The sequence below is a fragment of the Heterocephalus glaber genome, unplaced genomic scaffold (assembly GCF_053883595.1).
Source record: "Heterocephalus glaber isolate CG9 unplaced genomic scaffold, H.glaber_assembly_v1.0 deba00000071, whole genome shotgun sequence".
Lineage (NCBI taxonomy): Eukaryota > Metazoa > Chordata > Mammalia > Rodentia > Bathyergidae > Heterocephalus > Heterocephalus glaber.
In genome coordinates, this window is record NW_028258137.1 from 17,995,798 (window position 1) to 18,013,645 (window position 17,848).

Here is a 17,848-nt window from a genome sequence, read left to right on the forward strand (position 1 = left end):
CTGATACTCCCCTCTCCAACATTTTCTACTCCAAGATTATAGAAAATTCTCAAGTGTCCCCCCACTTTTTTCAAAAGCTAGAATAAAAGATATATATATGGGGGCTGTGCACAAGCTGATCTCAAATTCATGGGTTTAAGCAAGCCTTCCTCCTAACTTAGATTCCTAAGCATGTGCCACCATGTCTGGCTGTTATCTTTTTGATCAGACTAATAAATGAAACCACAGAGATAAAAGTAAAATACGGCATAAAATTTTCCATCTTGAACTTTTCTTGTCTTAAATGTATATTTATAGAATGTCCAAAGGCAATGACAGTATTTTGGTACTGGTCAGACCCCTGGGAATTTTAAATGATCCAAGCAACTTGTGAAGATCAAATTTTCAAAATCTTCACCAAAGACATCCTTAAGTCACATTCGCATTCCTAGATGGCCCCATCTTAAACTTTTTTTCTTGCTGGACATGGTGGCTCACACCTGTAATCTTAGCACTCTGGGAGGCTGTGGCAGGAGGACTGCAAATCTGAGTCTAAGATGAGCAACTTAGTAACTTAGTGAGAACCTGTTTCAAAATTTAAAATTTAAAAAAAGAGGATGGGGGTGGTGCTAGGGATCAAACATAGGGCTTTTGTGTGCTAGGCAAGTAACCTATCATTGAACTACATTGCCAGCCCTTTTTAGTTTTTTATTTTGAGACAGGATCATAGCAAGTCACCCAGACTGATCCACTTGCCTTAGCCTCTTTTTTTTTTTTGGTACTAGGGATCGAACCTGGGACCTTGTGCTTGTGACGATCTTTTTTGTTGCTGTTGTTGTTGTTTTTTGGTACCAGGGATCGAACTCAGGACCTTGCACTTGAGAGGCAGGCGCCAGAACCACTGAGCTAAATCCCCAGCTTAGCCTCCTGAGTGGCTGGGATTATTGCTATCTGCACAGTGTACCACCTAGACATTTTTAAGTGGATAATTCAGTGACATGACATTCACAATGTCATGCAACCATCATCACTATATATTTCAAAAGTTTTTCATGATCCCACACAATTGTCAGAAAATTTCTGTAGATAGCCCTGAAATACTCTTATGATAGACCCAGAGAAATCTAAAACACTAAGTCTAGAGAACCCACAAAGCTCCTGCTGAGTTATTCAGTTTGTGAGCACAGTTTAGGCCTGAACTGAAACCAGTCCTCTTTGCCCAAGTCACATCTGGCTTTGCTGTGAAAGCCTGAAACCCTGCAACCTCCCCTCCAGGATGTGAAACCCATTTACTAGTCCGAGCTGGCCCATGTGACAGCCCCACCAGATAAGTAGTAGAATGAACTAAGTTTCTGAGTTTCTAAGTTTCTGTGCATCTTTGCTACTTCACAGATGATCATACATCATTCTGTGGGACTGCATAACTCTGTAATCATAAAACTCCCCTAGCCCCAACGTGATTGAATGTGAGTAAATAGATAAAGATCTGTATCAGCCATAATTATTCAACTCTTTGTTCAAAAACTGATGTTCAGGACACCGCTATCTATAGAACAATCTACAAAACATCTGCTGACCATCAGTACATGTCAGGGTAATTAACATGCAAATGTAAGACCACTAACCTTTTTTCCCTCTTCTGTAAATTTCGCCTGTTAACTTCCCTGAAACCCCCTATAAAAAGAGCCTTGGACTCTGGGCTGATTGCCTCTCTAAGCTACTTTGCTTTGGGAGTGCCGTCTGGCCAGACTGAGGTCTGTTTCACTTTCCAACTTGTCCGGTGTGTTCCTTCCCAGGTGTTCTTCGCTGCAGTCAGCTCCTTGGAGCATTTGGTAAGGCCCTTGGTCTTACATTCTGGAGGCACTGCTGGGATCCCTGGGTGTGCTTCACTATAGTCAGCTCCTTGGAGCCTTTGGTAAGGACAGTGGTCTTACAATTCAAAGAGCGATGGAGATGACAGAGCCAATAGCATTAGGCCAGAGGATACTGGAAATGTCTATGTGCTCATGTTGTGAATTGGAACCGCTCTCCTGGGGGACACTCTCTTACACATGGTGACCATTCTGACTTCCACTCCATGCTGCACGGGGTTGTCTAACTGGAAGTCCAAGTGCCTAGTGAACTGTGTCTGGGAACTTAATCCCAGGACCTTTAAGATGTCATTGAGAAGGGGAACTGATGCTGGGTTAGGAGTCACAAGACTATGGGTCTGAAGCTGGCTTGGCCTGCCAGTTATTTGCAACTTGATCTTGTGCAAATTATTTTTATCTCTAAGTGCTTTCATTTATTAGTCTTGATCAAAAGGATAACAGCCAGACATAGTGGTCCATATTTGGGAGGCTCCCTTAAACCCATGAGTTTGATACCAGTTTGGATAACATAATGAAACACTATCTCAAAAGAAAAAAGAGAGAGAGATAACAAATTTCTTCTCTACTTCAAAGAATGTTTTGGAAACAAAATGAAACATGGTGCAACATACTTAGAAAAGGAAACTCCTCTACCCTACAAATGGTAAGAATATATTATAGGCAGATTATAGGGAGTTTTATCTGTGGCTACATATAGGGGAAAAAATAAGCAGGTACACAGCCAACACACACTCTCCCAGAGACAGCCAGATTGGAAAAATATACAGAGTTGAACTATAACAGCCAGTGCAAGCCATGGGACCTCTTACTGGTACTGAGAACCAAGTCACTCTAGCCTGAGGGTAACATTTTGAGGTTCAAAGTCCAGACAGGGAAGTGAGGATGAAAAATGGAAAGGAAGGGCTGGGATTTAGCTCAGTGGTTCTGCCACCTGCCTCGCAAGTGCAAGGTCCTAAGTTCGATCCACGGTAACAAAAAAAAAAAAGAAAAAGAATGGAAAGGAAAACAAAAGAACAAAGAAGGGCAACAAGCTAAGAACTGGCAGACTGGAAAAGGAAAGTAAAAGTGTGTATGGTATGGTAGAAATGTAACCCCTCATATGCTCTGGCAGCCCACAGAACTGGGTAGCAAGGTCAGGGCCTTATTAAGCCTATCTATAATATCAGCAAGGGATGGGACAAATGAAGATTAAGTTCAGTTTGCTTCTGATCCTGGCCTGGCTTGCTCTCAAAGGGTTGTGGTAGACTGTTTGAGTATATAGGGAAACCCCCCCCCCCATTGCTCCACATCCAGCTCCTTAGGAGAAGACCACCCACCTCTACATACATAAACACAAGGTGGGCTGGCCTTTGCTCTCATGATCTTCTAGAAGGGAGAGTCAGTAGAGAGGAGGCTCTAGCCAAGTCCTCAAGCCCTCTTGCTCAGCTGACAAGTCTCTAACTCCAGGCTTTTTTTGGTACTGGGGATCAAACTCGGGTCCTTGGGCTTGGGCAGCAGGCAGCAAAACCACTGAACTAAATCCCCAGCCCATCTAAATCCAGGCTTTTATGAAAGCCTGATACAGGCTGGCTTAGGCCTAGCTGCATATCAAAAATCACAGAGAAGCTTTACCCAACTTTTGTAAACCCCAAGTGGAGAGGCTAGATGGACTTCAGTGAATTCTGGAATAGAGGGAGGAAAGCATTCCGGGCACCTCTAGTTCATGGCCATGCTTGAGGACTCTGCTTTCACCCAAGCAGGACTTACCTTCTCGATCTTGTCAGGGTCTGACAACAGAGCCGCTCCCATTCCTCCCTAAAGAGAAGCACACAGAAGGTGTCTTACAGCTGGGGAAGGAGGACCCCTTTCTGTAGTGTGGCAACATGGTATGGCAAACTGGTAGCCAAGGTTCAGTGGCAACTAGCACTTCTCCTAACCAAACAGGAATGTAGCAGCATCCATGGCCACATAATCAGGGATCAGAATTAGATAAATGCTAAGAGTCATCACTCTGACCCCCCGGAAAAACCTGAGGGTCTATCTGGAAGTAGGTTCTACAAAATTTTTTTTCAGGACTTACCATGCCATACTCAAGTGTCTTAATAAACTAAACCCCACTACCTCCAATGCCCTTAAAGACATCTCCTTTTACAATGAGATTAAACACACCTTTTACTACCACTGTCACCAGCAAAGTCTCTCAGAGGCACAAACCCTGTAAAGGTCTTTCTCTGCCAGCAACAATGTCCCACTCCTAAAGACCCAGCTTCATGCCAAACTAACAAAAGCCTCAACAAATGGAAACCACCAGTTCAAGCCACTTCAATCTCGGTGTTCTTTTTTTTTTTTTTTTTTGGTATCGGGGATTGAACTCGGGTCCTTGCACAACTTCAATCTCAACAATAACAACAGTGCTTGTCTCTTAATGATGGTGTTATTCACCGATAATTTTCCTGCTTTTAAAAACAATTTTCTACATTTCTTAAGTTCTAGACATGCTATACATTGCTTTAATAATCAGCGGGCAGGGGCTGTCTTTCAAAATATGAATACATCGGCGCCTGCTGCGCAAGTGCAAGGACCTGAGTTCCATCCCCGATACCAAAAAAAAAATTTAAAAAAAGGAATACATTATCCAGGCTCTGTGGTGAATGCCTGTAATCTCAGCTACTTAAGAGGCTAAAGCAGGAAGACTACAAATCCGAGGCCAGCCTGGGCAACTTAGCAAGACCTTGTCTCAAAATAAAAAAAGGGTTGAGGATGTAGCTCAGTGGTAGAGTCTTTGTCTAGTATGTGTAAGGAACTGGGTTTGATCCACAACACTGAACAAAATAATGAAGTGAAGGGGAGAAAACAAACAAACAAAACCCCAGAGACCAGGCATGGTGGCACACACCTGCAATTCCAGCACTAGAGAGGCTGAGGCAGGAGGATTGTTCCATTCAAGGCCAGCCTGGAATACACAGTAAATTCAAGGCCAACCTGACCTATATATATAGTGACACCCTGCCAAAAAAAAAAAAAAAAAGACTAAGAAGAGTAAGGAATTCTCCTTGAGGAATGGAAGTACATTTTTAATCTGGCTTCAGTTTCAGTTTTTGAACAATAACAGAGAGGATATTCAGTTGGTATATACCATTAGAGCATACTAGTTTTGATGAGCTAGTATCAAATATATGCCAGTTGTTATTTTGAGTAGCACCATTACAGCAGGAATTTATTACCTATTGTGAAACCAAATAAAAACTCAGGTTTCCTTCCCCAGAGGGAACCAATGTCCCTAGTTTCTTGTGTGTCTTCCTAAATATATTCTGTGACCCGAGAGGCAGAGCGGCTGCCACGGCCAACTATCTGGCCCAGATCATTGTGATGGGTACACAGGTGGTGGGTAGAGCCTTTGCTCCAGCCCTGAGGGAGGAATCTGCAGCCAGCCAGGCAGCAACTGAGGTTCAGGGACATGCGGGACACCAGTCTGCAGCTGCAACCACTCTCTCCAGCCTCAGCCTCCAGAAGGCCCAGCAGATTCTTGACATCACCAAGCCGATTGCAGAGGGATCCAGAAGAAGTACAAACACCTATTTAAGGTGAATGATAAATCCCTGGTGGCTCCTTCTATTTGCAGTCAAAGGTCATCCACAAAGTAGCGCCTGGGTGAGGATCTCAGAAGCCAGGCCCAGGAGGACAGAGAGAAAGGGCAGATGCCTAAATTATGACTGTTCATCTCCCCCAACCCCATCCTGCTGTCTCTTAATTTATAGCTTGGTAATAAATGTCTTTTCTGCAAAAATAAATAAATTCTGTGAATAATACACATATGTAAATTTATTCTCTATTTTCCTTACATAAATGGTAGTATACTATATATAACTCATATTATTTTTACTCTACACTGTAACAGGGAAATTATTCCTTTATGAGTTCTGTGTTTTTCTGTTTTTGTTTTTTTGCAGTCTTGGGGGTTGAACCCAATTGCCCTGGCTCCTGCCTCAGCACTCCCAGAGTGCTGGGATTACAGGTGCATGCCACAGTCCCCAGCTTCATTTTCAAGCATCCATAGGGCCTTTCCCTCAAGAAAACAGGTAGTCTGCAGCCTCCTGACTTAAAGCTTAAGACCCCAGGCTGGGCAACTCTTGAGATCAGAGTAGCTGACTCTGTCTCAGGGGGACATCTGCTGTATCTACACTGCAGACCTTCTACTCACCTTGCCATCAGGATCCCAGGAGCATTGCTCCAAGAGTCCTTCCTAGTGACTCACACTCAGCAATCTCAGGCTGCCCTTGTGATCTGCTCCAAACATGTTCTTCAGGAGTTCTGATCACAGCTTAAGACCAATTATCTGCCTGGCTATCAGTCTTTCCTCCCTACACCCACATTACATCTCCTGTCTCCCACCCCCAGTCTGTACATTTGCCAGCCAAATGCTGTCAAACTGTTTGGCTTCTCTGTCTATCCCTGGTTTCTGCTGTGGATCTAGGACTCATCTCCCATTGTCTACATTTCTACCTTAGCCTCCTGCCATTCTAGTCCACCAAACATATGGATTCCAGATTAGTATTTCTTTCTTTTCTTTTTTTAGAGATGGTCTCACTGTGTAGTTCACGTTGGGCTTGAACTCACTATATAGCCCAGGCTGGCCTTGAACTTGTGGCAATTCTCCTGCCTCAGCCTCCTGAAAACTGGGAATACAAGCATGTGCCATCATGTCTGGCCAGATTAGAATTTCTAAAGCACGGGCTGGGGATTTAGCTCAGTAGCACCACACCTGCCTGGCAAGTGCAAGGTTCTGAGTTTGATTCCTATACAAAAAAAAAAAAAAAAAAGAATTTCTAAAGCACAGTGTGATCACATGCCTTCTCTACCCAGAAAAGGCCAAAAATACCTAAAGTCCAAGTCCAGCCGACCTGATCTTAACCAAGGTTTCCAATCGTGTGGTTCTCTACTTTTCCTTTGTTTTCTATTCCCCAGCACTGTAGTCAAATTTAGCTCCCCACAGTTCTGTCTCAACCTTATATTGACCAACAGGTCCATGCCTGTGGCACTCCCTCTGCTTGCAGGGTCCGAAATCTCCTTCTCAAGAACCTCATTTCCCTATAAGATCCCAAATTTAAGGGTTGCCTTCTATTTCCTTCTCTGGACTACCGTAACATTCTAGTCTGGTCTGTTCTGATACAAGCATGGGGATAACTGTATAGCATCTTCCATTTTTAAAATATGTTTCTCTTCTTTTTTTTTTTGGTACCAGGGATTGAATTCGGGACCTTGCACTTGCGAGGCAGGCACCAGAACCACTGAGCTAAATCCTCGGCCCTTAAATACATTTCTCTATTTTATTCATGAAAAGATAAAGCTGTGTTCCTATTGTTTTTTCATCATTTGTTTTATTACTTGGTTATGACAGCACTCTTTTCCTCTTTCTATGTGCATGTGTGTATGTGTATGGGTGTAGTGTGTGTGTGTACATAGGTACATAAAATTTTTCTTAGCTCTCGGTGTAGCTCAATGGTAGAGTGGTTTGCTTAGCCTACAGAAGAAATCCCTAGGTTTGATCCCCAGCAGTCCTAAAATTTTTTTTCATAACCCATTTAAGGGTAAATTACTTATATCATAGTCCTCTACCCATAAGTACTTCAGTGTGTATTTTCTAAAAGTAGAAATATTCTTTTATATAAGCACAGAAAAGTTGTCAACTTCATAAATTTAGTTTGATATTGTATCTTTAGCTGATCTATTCTGGTCCCTATTCCAATTTTGTCCATTGATCTGATGATATCCTTTTAAGCAGTTTCCCCATCCCATACAGGATCTAGTCCAGAGTCAGGTACTGTTCTTAGCTTCCACGCCTTGTTAGCCTCCTTTAATCTCCATAGTATACTTGTGAAGAATATAAGAATTTAGTTTACCTTGGTGGAATATTCTTTTGGACAGCCCATGTTGACGTCAATACCAGCTACATCATTTTCTCTGGAAAAATATGAAAGAAAAAAGAAGAAATATTCCACTTGAGGGAAGAAAGTAGAGCAAAGGCATCAATAGGTCTGTATTCATGAACCTCTCACTGTGTCCCTAGGTCTATGAAACATATCAAGTCTCAATGACAGAAGCTGAAAATCAGGAAAGAAGTCTGTCCCTAAAATGTACAACTGCCTCATTTGAGCATAGCTCCAGAGTAAAGATATAATGTGCACATACATCTCAAAAGAGCTGGATGCAGAGGACTTTGCTGCACTGACACTGTATCAGACAATTCAAACACCAAGGGAAGCTGAATGCCATCCCTGGGCTGCAGTTCTCACTGGGCTAGTGAAAACCATTTGTCAATACAGAAAAGTGACATGAGGAGAAAAGCCCATTCCAGAGCATTTAGAAGAAGGTATAGGACTGCCTTCATTTGCTAGGCTGCACAGTTGGTTTGTGCATCTCAGACACAGAAAGGACCTTCATCTCATCCTCTGCTTTTTATAAAGTTAGGTCTGTGATCAACAGCAATTACTGCCTGAGTTCCTTCTTACTGGCATTGTCATTAATAACAGGAGCTAGGGGCTGGGGATTTAGATCAGTGGTTTTGCAGCCTGCTGTGCAAGTGCAAGGACCGAGTTCGATCCCTAGTAACAAAAGAAGAAAAAAAAAATAACAGGAGCTAACACTGAGTTTTCATGATGTAACACATGCTGCACACATTCACATGCATTATTTGATTTACCCTTCCTTATAATACCAGAGGTTAGTAGTACTACTGGTATCATTTTATAGATAAGGGAACTAAATTCTCTGTGAAGTTAAGTAACTTACCTAAGGTCACACAGCCCATAAGCGGTAAAACCAGAATACTAACCCAGGAGTACCTTAACTCCAAAGCCTATTACTTTAACAATGACACTCTTTCCTGGCTTTGTTAACTCAGGAAACAAGTCTTACCTACACTTCATAAGAGTTAAACCCCCAGGGCTCACAGAAGAGCCCTGGAATGGGTGTCCAATGAATAAACACCAAAATCAGGCCCCTGCCAGACGGACCTGGCGTCTGGGCATCCTGGGTGGGTACATATGAGTCCAGGGCCAGCCTCCAGATCCTACAAACATAGAAGGACAGCACTTTTCACCTGAAAACAGAAGGTAATGGGCCAGGAGGAAGAAATCTGGGTTACCTCCTAGGTCATTAATGACATTAAGGCCTCACAGCTCACAGGAGAAAGAGGGCTCCAAGGAGGGAGAAACTTACACAAGCCTGACCACAGCAAGGGCTCGCTCTGCATCTGAAGTGCCCTGGAAACACAAGAGCCTTTATCAACCACTGCTGGACACAAGTACATGTATATACACAAACACATCCATGTGTATCTCACACACATACTCACAGCAACAAGTGAGTCAGGCTAGCTTTTTCATAACAGCCAGCCCAAAAGACTAACTCATTGCCCAAGGAAATAGGTGAGCCTAGAGGGCTTATACAAGGCCATCAATGCTGTTGTTACTTTCAAACATACAAAAATTGTAAAAAAAAATTTTTATAGTGAACATTCAGATACCACCACTTAGTTTCTACAATTAACATTTTGTGTTTTACTACATATCTACCCACTATTACTAATTTTTAAAAAAGCCTGAACATCATTCAGGAGCTATTTCTGAAAAAGCACCAAGTAATGTCCAAGAGAGGAGAGCTAAAGAGTCCTTATAACTCTAACACATTTTAGCTACTCTTAAGAAAACCTAATTTTTTTTTTTAAGTACTGAGGATTGAACCCAGGACTTTCTGCATGCTAGGTAAGTGCTCTATCACTCAGCTACTCAGCTACATCCTCAGCGTTTGTTTGGTTTTTTTTAACATAGCAACATAGGATTGCTACGTTGTCCAGGCTGGTCTCAAACTCATGAGCTAAAGTAATCCTCCTGCCTCAGACTCCTAAGTAGCTGGGACTATAGGCATGTACCATCATACCCAGCTTGAGAAAAATCTAATTTCTTCGGATGGGAAATATATATAGATACACACACTATGACCTAAATAACCAATACTAAGGATAAAAAAAAACTAAATATAGAAGTCAGGCCAAACAGATCATTCTTATAATTAAGTAAATTAAATCTGAGATCAGAGTCATTTAACAGACTGTACCAGCTTGGTTTCCATAAATCGTCTCCAATACAGTAAGCACTCATGAATGAATCTTTGAAAAATGTTCAAGCTAAGTCTTCAGAAAGATACCACTGTCCAATGCAGGCCAGGAATCCAATGCTGTCTGGCACTGGGCACAAGTCAGGCAATCCTGGGGGATGAGAAGCCTCTGGAGAGCACTAAACACTGCAGTCTCTTACCATCTGAAAGACCACCCTGTTCTGTTCTTTTGCACAGGTACGGAAGACGACTCGATCATCAGGGGCAACAAAGTCGACTGTGCTGAGCACCTCTGCAAGAAAACACAAACACATGGGACCGCAAAATTCTCAACCTAATCTAAGCCCTGAAGTAAGCACAGCAAAAGCATAACCTTGAAAGGAACAAAGAAGTTAGAGATGTATACTATTCTTTAAAGAGCATGCATATTAGAGGCTTTTCAGGTGCTGCTGATGGTCTATCTCCTGACCTGAATGATGGCTGTTCATTTTACAACTATTTGTTACACTGCATGTTTGTGTTTTATGTACTTCTGAATCGTTGTTAACATTTCTGCAATTTTTAAAATGCTGAATTGCCTTTGTAGTGTTGCATGCTTGAAATCCCAGTACTCTTGAGAGGCTGAGGCTGGAGGATTACAAGTTTGAGCCTACCCTGGAAACTTGTGCAACTTACCAAAGCAAAAGGGGTGGGGATATAGTTCAGTGTGAAGGCCCTTGGGTTCAACTCCCAGTTCCATTGTAAATAAATAAATTTACTCCAAGTATTGCAAAAAACCCAAACCCAACAACAAAAACTGGAAAAAATATACATATATGAAACTTTATGTTTCAATTTTGGTCCAAATTATCTCAGAAGATGACACTCTGAGGTTTAGTACCTCATTTCTTTCTTTCTTTTTTTTTTTTTCAGTACCAGGGATCGAACTCAGGACCTTGTGTTTGCAAGGCAGGTGAGGTGCCATTGAGCTAAATTCCCAGCTCAGTTCTTAATTACTTATAGTATGCCAAGGGGATTTAGCTCAGTGGTTCTGCTGCCTGTCTCATAATCGCAAGGTCCCGAGTTTGATCCTTGGTACCCCCTCCCAAAAAATTACTGATAGTATGCCAAGTACTGGGAATGAAAGTTTACTATATTTCAATCAAGTTTTACTATTTTATTCACAGTTGCATATTTGCAAATTCAACTATTCATTAAAATTTATTTATAACTCCTAAATCAATACTTGTGCTGTGTTTTAGTCATTCACAGACGGGCACAAAAGTAGCTTGAAATTTGAGTCACCTTACATACATGTTTCCAGCTGAAGTCAAACAAGGTGATGCTCTTCCTATTTCAGCTCTCATATTGTAAAAATATGTCCTTTTTATGGTATATTTAGTCCTTTACTTTTGTACTGTGTGCTTTTTGTTGATCTTGTTGTTTAAAATAACTCCAAGAAGGCCCTGGAAATTGCATATCTGTACAACCCTGTCTCAGTCATCTCAATTAGGAGCTTTATCAGAGGCATGGGCTCGACTTTATTTGGGCAGCACTAATAGTGCATCATATTTTTAATGATTTACTTCCTGAAGACATGGCTTCTTTTAGTTACTGGAGAAATACAATGCACAGCAGATAATCAGCCTTTGCCACACCACACAAATTATACCTTGACCATTCTCTTTATTATTTTCTTGAAAGAGTTTAAGTTAGAGGACTTCACATTTTGTACTATCTGGTACATTTGGTGGCCATTACTAGGCATTATGGATTAAGGTTAATTTTTATAGCTCTCTCTCCATTGTTCTAGGCAGCCCGGCAGCTCCTTCCCCAATAAAGTCCTGCCTCTGGTGCTCTTGTTTCGGCTTATTTTCTTTCATTCTGGTGCTGAAACTCGGGAAGGCAATGATCAGGATTTCGTGATAATCCCCCGCTGGTTGGGGTTGAGTGGCCTCCCGACCGTCCTTCCCGGACCCTGACTCCTTCCCGGACCCTGCTGGACAAGCACGCGACCAGGGTCCTTCACCTTTGCCGTTTCTGACACCCGGCATCCACACCAGTCCCTAATCTCTGTGTGAGTACTCAGATCAACCTCTCTCCCAACCCCCCTCCCCCTAGAAAATCCTAGCGCTAGGTCAGACCGACTCCTCGGCTGGGGCCAGGACCGCCGCCCCTAGGGGACTCCCCAAAGGCCGGATCCTCTCGCTCTCTCCTCCCGTGAAGGTCAAAAGGGACAAGGATGCTCCTCCCTTTTGCCCTTCTCCGCGGGAGCTATCTGATACTCATCCTCTATGCCTGGCCCTCCCTCGACATGGGAGCTACACAAGCCAAACAACACCGCCGGGATGTTTGTTAGCTAACCTCAAAATTCTCAGACTCGCAGGCGATCTGATATAAATTTAAAACAAAAAATTTAAACAAAAAATTAGAATTTAGACAAAATTAAATTCAGACAAAACTGAGTCGTAACATCTTGAGATTATACTAAGATTTTATGAACATACACACATAAGAGGTATGCTCTAAAAATATGGTGAATGTTTTAAAATTTTTAAAAATTTACTACAGTTGAAGACATATTGCCATTCAGTTTTTAATAGCTAAATCTTGGAAACAGCCCAATTGACCATCAACTGACAAATGGATAAAGATGATGTAGTTTTTTATATACAATGGAGTACTACTCTGCCATAAAGAAGGATGAGCTTGAGACATTTATAGCTAAATGGATGCACCTTGAGACCATACTCTTAAGTGAAATAAATAGAACACGTATGTTTAAATACTGTATTGTTTCTCTGGTGTGAGAGAGTGAAAGTGGAAATAAGGACTAAAATGTATAATAGATATTGGGAAATGGGAAGAAAATGTTCAAATGAGAAGGAGAACAAAGGAGGGGGAAGGGAGAAAGGAAGGAAGGGACAAGAAAAAAAGGAAAAGGAAAAGGAAAAAAACAGAAACAAATTTTTTGCATATAAAGAGGGGAGGGGGATTTGAGAGGACAGGAGAAGGAAAAAAAAGAAGAGGCAGGATATATCGTGTATAGGTGTAAATTCCCTATGATGATTGTTATTATGTATAACTACAATGTACCAATAAATGTCTTGCTAAAAAAAAAGACAATCTAACTCCCCTTCCCAAGTCACATTGCCATTAATCCCCCTCAAAATACCTGCCCAACACACACACTGTGAACACACCTATCCTGTTGTTCTTGTCTGAAGCAGTTTTGGAAGTTCTCTTTTGTATCTTCAGTTGTGCTGTCATAGCTGTTTCAATGCCTGGAATCAATTCAAAATATACCTTTCATGGTCCTTGTGACTTTGGAAAAGAGCCAGAAGTTGCATAGTGCTAGATCCAGTGAAAAGGGTGGATAAGGACACACCATAATGTTTTTATGAGTCTGCCTTTCTGATGGCACTAGGCAGCATCATTTACCACATATATATATATATATATATATATATATATATATATATATATATTTTTTTTTTTTTTTTGGTACCAGGGATCAAACTTGGGTCCTTGTGCTTGCGCAGCAAGTGGCAAAACCACTGAGCTAAATCCCCGGCCCTATTTACTATATTTTTGATCATACTTTGTAAAAATACTCATGAAAGTACTTTTAGAACTACTTCAGAAAGGGGCAAGAACAGAGGATAAGTGTGTCTGAAGGGACAGGGAATATTTTGAGAGTGATTAATGACAGTGTGTCTTTTACTATAATAATTTTTTTTTTGGTACAGGAGATTGAACTCAGGACCTTGTGCTTGCAAAGGCAGGCAGTGGAACCACTGAGCTAAATCCCCGGCCCTATAATAATTTTTTTTATTTAAACATACACTATTATTTTTTGATCTACATATATATATCTTTAAAACCTCAAAGTTTACCACAATTCTAATCAAAGCTGAATCAATAAAGTATAAAGAAAACCACAATTCAACACAACCTTTTCCATTTGCACAGAGCTTATGTTGTACAAAGTACTTACTAGTACCTTATCTTATTTGATTCTCATTCCAACTCTATGACTGAAGTTTAACAAGGCTTACGATTTACATTTTACTCATAAGAAAAGGAGGTACAGAGGTTATATGGCTTGCCCAAAGACACACACTGTATGGTTTAGGTCTAGAATGCTCCCAATGTAAAAAGAATTAAGATATGATATGTACATATACCAACTCGCCATGGTGAATGTAATCATTACACACTACAAACATATATTAATAATAATAAATTTTTTAAAATATCAAATGAAAATGTCCTCCAAAAGCCTCATATGTTAGAGACAAGGCTTTGGAAGGGACTGGATCATGGGGGATCTATACTTATCAATGGATTAGTACACTGATGAGTTCATAGCAGACTTGTTGTTAGGAGGTAGGGCCTGCATAAAGGTGAGTCAACAGGGGCATAACCTGCAGAAGTATATCTTTCTCCTCAGCTCCTCCCTTCTCTCTGCTTCCTAGCTGTCATGAGCTCTGTAGCTGTTCTTCACCTAGGTCTTTCCACCATGCTATTTCTGCATTGGAGCCTGGTGACCATAGGTTGAAACCACTGAAACTGTGAGCCAAAATAAACCTCTCCTCCTTCAAGTCGTGGGTGTTGGGTATTTCGTCCCAGTGGCAGAAAGGTGACTAAAACACAAACCTACTGAATGACTGAGTCAGACCCAATGCTGAAGCCATCCTGCCTCCAGGTATCCTAGAGTCCCTTCTATACTATGAAACAGGATCATTTCTATGCCAGAAAGCCAGAGAGAGGAGGCATTCTGAGCCTGCTTCACATCTGGCTTTTTGTGGACAGCAATGACTGCCCTCAAGACAGCATTAATCTAAACAATGTCAGTATACAGCCAGGCAGGGGTAATGGTAGGGCTGCTTGAGCCAGTTGGATAGATACACAATCCTAGGGCCACGGTTGTACTCACCATTGACAACTCTTTTGCACTGAAGCATCTTGAGATCAATCAGCTCCTGCAGAGGAATCAGAAAACACTCATCACCCCTGGATATTCAGCCCTGGGTACAAGAGGAGGACCTTCATGGCCAGTGACAGGTAATGGCTGGCCAGTCACCCTTATCAACAACAAACCATGCCATCTGGAACATGATGTGTTGTCCTCTCCACCCAAGCATGATAAGCAGAGCTCTGACTGACCTACCCTTAATTAGTTGGTCTTCCTAAGGACCTTGGAGATGTTTGAGGCCAAGAAGGGATAAGCCACTCAGAGAACCAGGGAGAAGAGAACTGCTCAGGATGTGGGCATCAGGACACCTTCTTCAATTACTAGTCTCAGCTCAAGCCAACCCTCAAAAGAACCACCTCAATCCCTAGGCAAAGGACAGGCATGATGGGCTCTCAAGAAACATCCAAAGACAGTACTGAGACGAGGGAATAGATTTACGGGAAAGAATATTTGAGATGAAAAAAGGAGAGAAAGTCTATCCAATATGGCTCACACTGTGTAAACAAAAGGGGCAAGCACTTCAACTCTGGAGATATTCAAACAGGCTCAGGAAAAAATGGAAAAGGGGTTCTTCAAAATCAGAATAATAAAAATAAAGCGAATGCTTATGTGTCCTGGAAGACTGAGAGTCTCTAACTCAGAGGTAACTGGTCTGTTTTGTTCAGTAATCATTTCAACAGATGTGGAAGATAAGTCAGAAGAGCCAAGTACCTGTCATACTGCCCAGAAGCTTATCCCCAGGGACTCTGGGTGTCCATAAGAAGACAGGAAAACTCTCATCCATGATACTCATCCTCATACCGACTCCCTGTGACCTCAGCAAGTTACAACCCTGGCCAGGTGGACACAATGACCCAACTTACAGAAGGACTATCAGGAATAACATGGCCAAAGGGTTCCCATGGCATCTACGAGGCTCCTTTCAGTAAATCCACCATCAAGTTTAATATATGTCCAAGGTGTTTCTGTGGCTATTCTTTCCATGCAGTACTCAAGTAACTGAGCATCTTATGCCCATTAGGCCTGACTAAACACACAGTGTAGGCACATGATGGGCATTCAAGTCCCAAATATCAGCATGGCAGCCCAACTCAGAAAGCCCAACTCAGGGCACTTGTAACCAGTTATCTTAGTTAAAAGAACAAGCACAATGGCAAGTTGGAAACATTGAATGGCTTATTCTCAGAAAAGGAAGTTCATCAGCCAGGCTGAGCTTCAGCAGGGACACAAGTAGGATAAAGCATAGCAAGACTCTAAGCAATGATTGGGAAATTCATTGGTTGTAATGTGGAAATCGCTAGACAATTATTAGCTGACCATTAAGCTAACCAAGCAGAGACTTCATTGGTCACAAGTAACAAAAACTACAGACTTTACAAAATTAATTCAGAATAGTTACTAAACAACCAATCAACCCTTGGGTGGGGAAAGAATCTGATTTCCAGAGTTGCCACATTGTATTATTTAAAACATCCAGTTTTCAATAACAACAACAACAACAAATTATGAGACATGAAAAAAAAAACCAGCAAGGAAGTATGCCCCATATACATAAAAAAACAAGTATTGACTTATTAGATATACATTATTTAAATCAACTACCTTAAATAGGTTCAAAAATTAAGTAACTATGTCTTAAGAACTGAAGAAGTGGGTATAGTGGTATATGCTTGTAGTCCCAGCTACTCAGGAGGGATAGGTAGGAAGCTTTTTTTTTTTTGGTACCTGGGATCAAACTCAGGACCTTGAGCTTGCAAGGCCAGCACCGGAACCACTGAGCTAAATTCCTGGCCCAGCAGGAAGCTTTTGATTTTGAGGTCAGCTTGGGCAATTTAGCAGGACTCTTGTCTCAGAATAAAATAAAATAAGAAGGGCTGCCAACATAGCTCAGTGCTCCGTGGATTCAATCCCCAGTAACATCAAAACAAAACACAAAAAAGAAAAGCTAAAGGAATGTACAAGAACAATGTTATCATCAAAAAAAGAATATGAATACAGAAACTGAAATTATTTTAAAACAATCAAATAGAAATTCTGAGGTTTAAAAGTGTAATTACTGAAGTAAAAAAATTCATTAGAGGGGCTCAATAGAAGATCTGAGCAGGTTGAAGAAATAATCAGCAAATTTAAGTCAATTGAGATTATCCAAATTAAAAACCAGAAAGAGGCTATTTCTTTTTCTTTGCTTCAGCAGCCAAGAAGTGTGCAGCTTTCCGTGACACACCCTCTTAGCCCTGATGTTCTGCCTCACCACTACCCCAGAAATAATGGAACCAAGTAACCATGAACTTAAACCTCCGAAAGCGAATTGGGGAATAGCTGACTTGCGCTCTCATCAGTCTCTTCCAGTGGAATCTGAAAGCCCTTATGAAGTGACTCCCATCTGCCTCACACCTCCAGCAACCACTACAGCCGTCTGTGGGCAGCAGAGTCTCATTGTATGGGCTCTTCCTGGAGATGGTGACAGGCCTTGGAATTGACAACCACATCTCAGACTGAAAAGACATCATTCAGTTACTAAAATTTGCTTATGAAGTCTCCAGAAAGAAATAAATGAAGAAAAATAAACAGAGCATCAGAGATCTGTGGGACATGATTAAGCATACAAATATATGCATAATATAGTAGAAGTTCTCTAAGAGATAGGAAGGATTTTTGAAAAAATGGCAGAAATTTCCCCAAATTTGACGAAAAATATTAATCTATATAAGAAACTCCACAAACTCCAAGTAGAATATACTCAGAGATCCACACCAATACATATCAAAATAAAACTCCTAAAAGTCAAAAAGAGAGAGGTGGTTTTTTGATTTTTTTTCTTGAGATAGGTCATGCTAGCTTTGGACTCACTATGAGGCACAGGGTGGTGCTGAACTTTGACCATTCTCCTGCCTCAGCCCCCTGAGTACTGGGTTACAGGAGTTCAACTGGAAAAAGGAGAGTTTTT

The 17,848-nt window shown here is 41.4% G+C and overlaps 2 protein-coding genes across 15 annotated transcripts in view; one reads left to right on the forward strand and one right to left on the reverse strand.

Annotated features, from left to right (window-relative positions):
• Positions 1-17,848, reverse strand: part of Dus2 (dihydrouridine synthase 2) — a 53,967-nt gene that overhangs the window by 16,167 nt on the left and 19,952 nt on the right. For 10 of the 14 annotated variants that reach the window (XM_087214732.1, XM_087214659.1, XM_087214690.1 and 7 more), the window contains 6 exons: positions 14,863-14,908; positions 13,127-13,207; positions 10,145-10,236; positions 9,048-9,091; positions 7,730-7,790; positions 3,597-3,644 (listed from right to left, as the gene is read on the reverse strand). In XM_087214732.1, coding sequence (XP_087070858.1) covers positions 3,597-3,644; positions 7,730-7,790; positions 9,048-9,091; positions 10,145-10,236; positions 13,127-13,207; positions 14,863-14,908 — 372 coding nt within the window. The remainder of the gene's footprint in view (positions 1-3,596; positions 3,645-7,729; positions 7,791-9,047; positions 9,092-10,144; positions 10,237-13,126; positions 13,208-14,862; positions 14,909-17,848) is intronic. The other 4 variants (XM_021256816.2, XM_021256817.2, XM_004842988.3 and 1 more) reach the window with 1 other exon arrangement.
• On the forward strand, positions 3,713-5,655 carry Pam16 (presequence translocase associated motor 16). Its single transcript, XM_087189376.1, is given in 5 exon segments — positions 3,713-3,728; positions 5,155-5,379; positions 5,382-5,426; positions 5,429-5,462; positions 5,464-5,655. Coding segments are annotated over 5 exon segments (399 nt in total). The 3' UTR covers positions 5,543-5,655.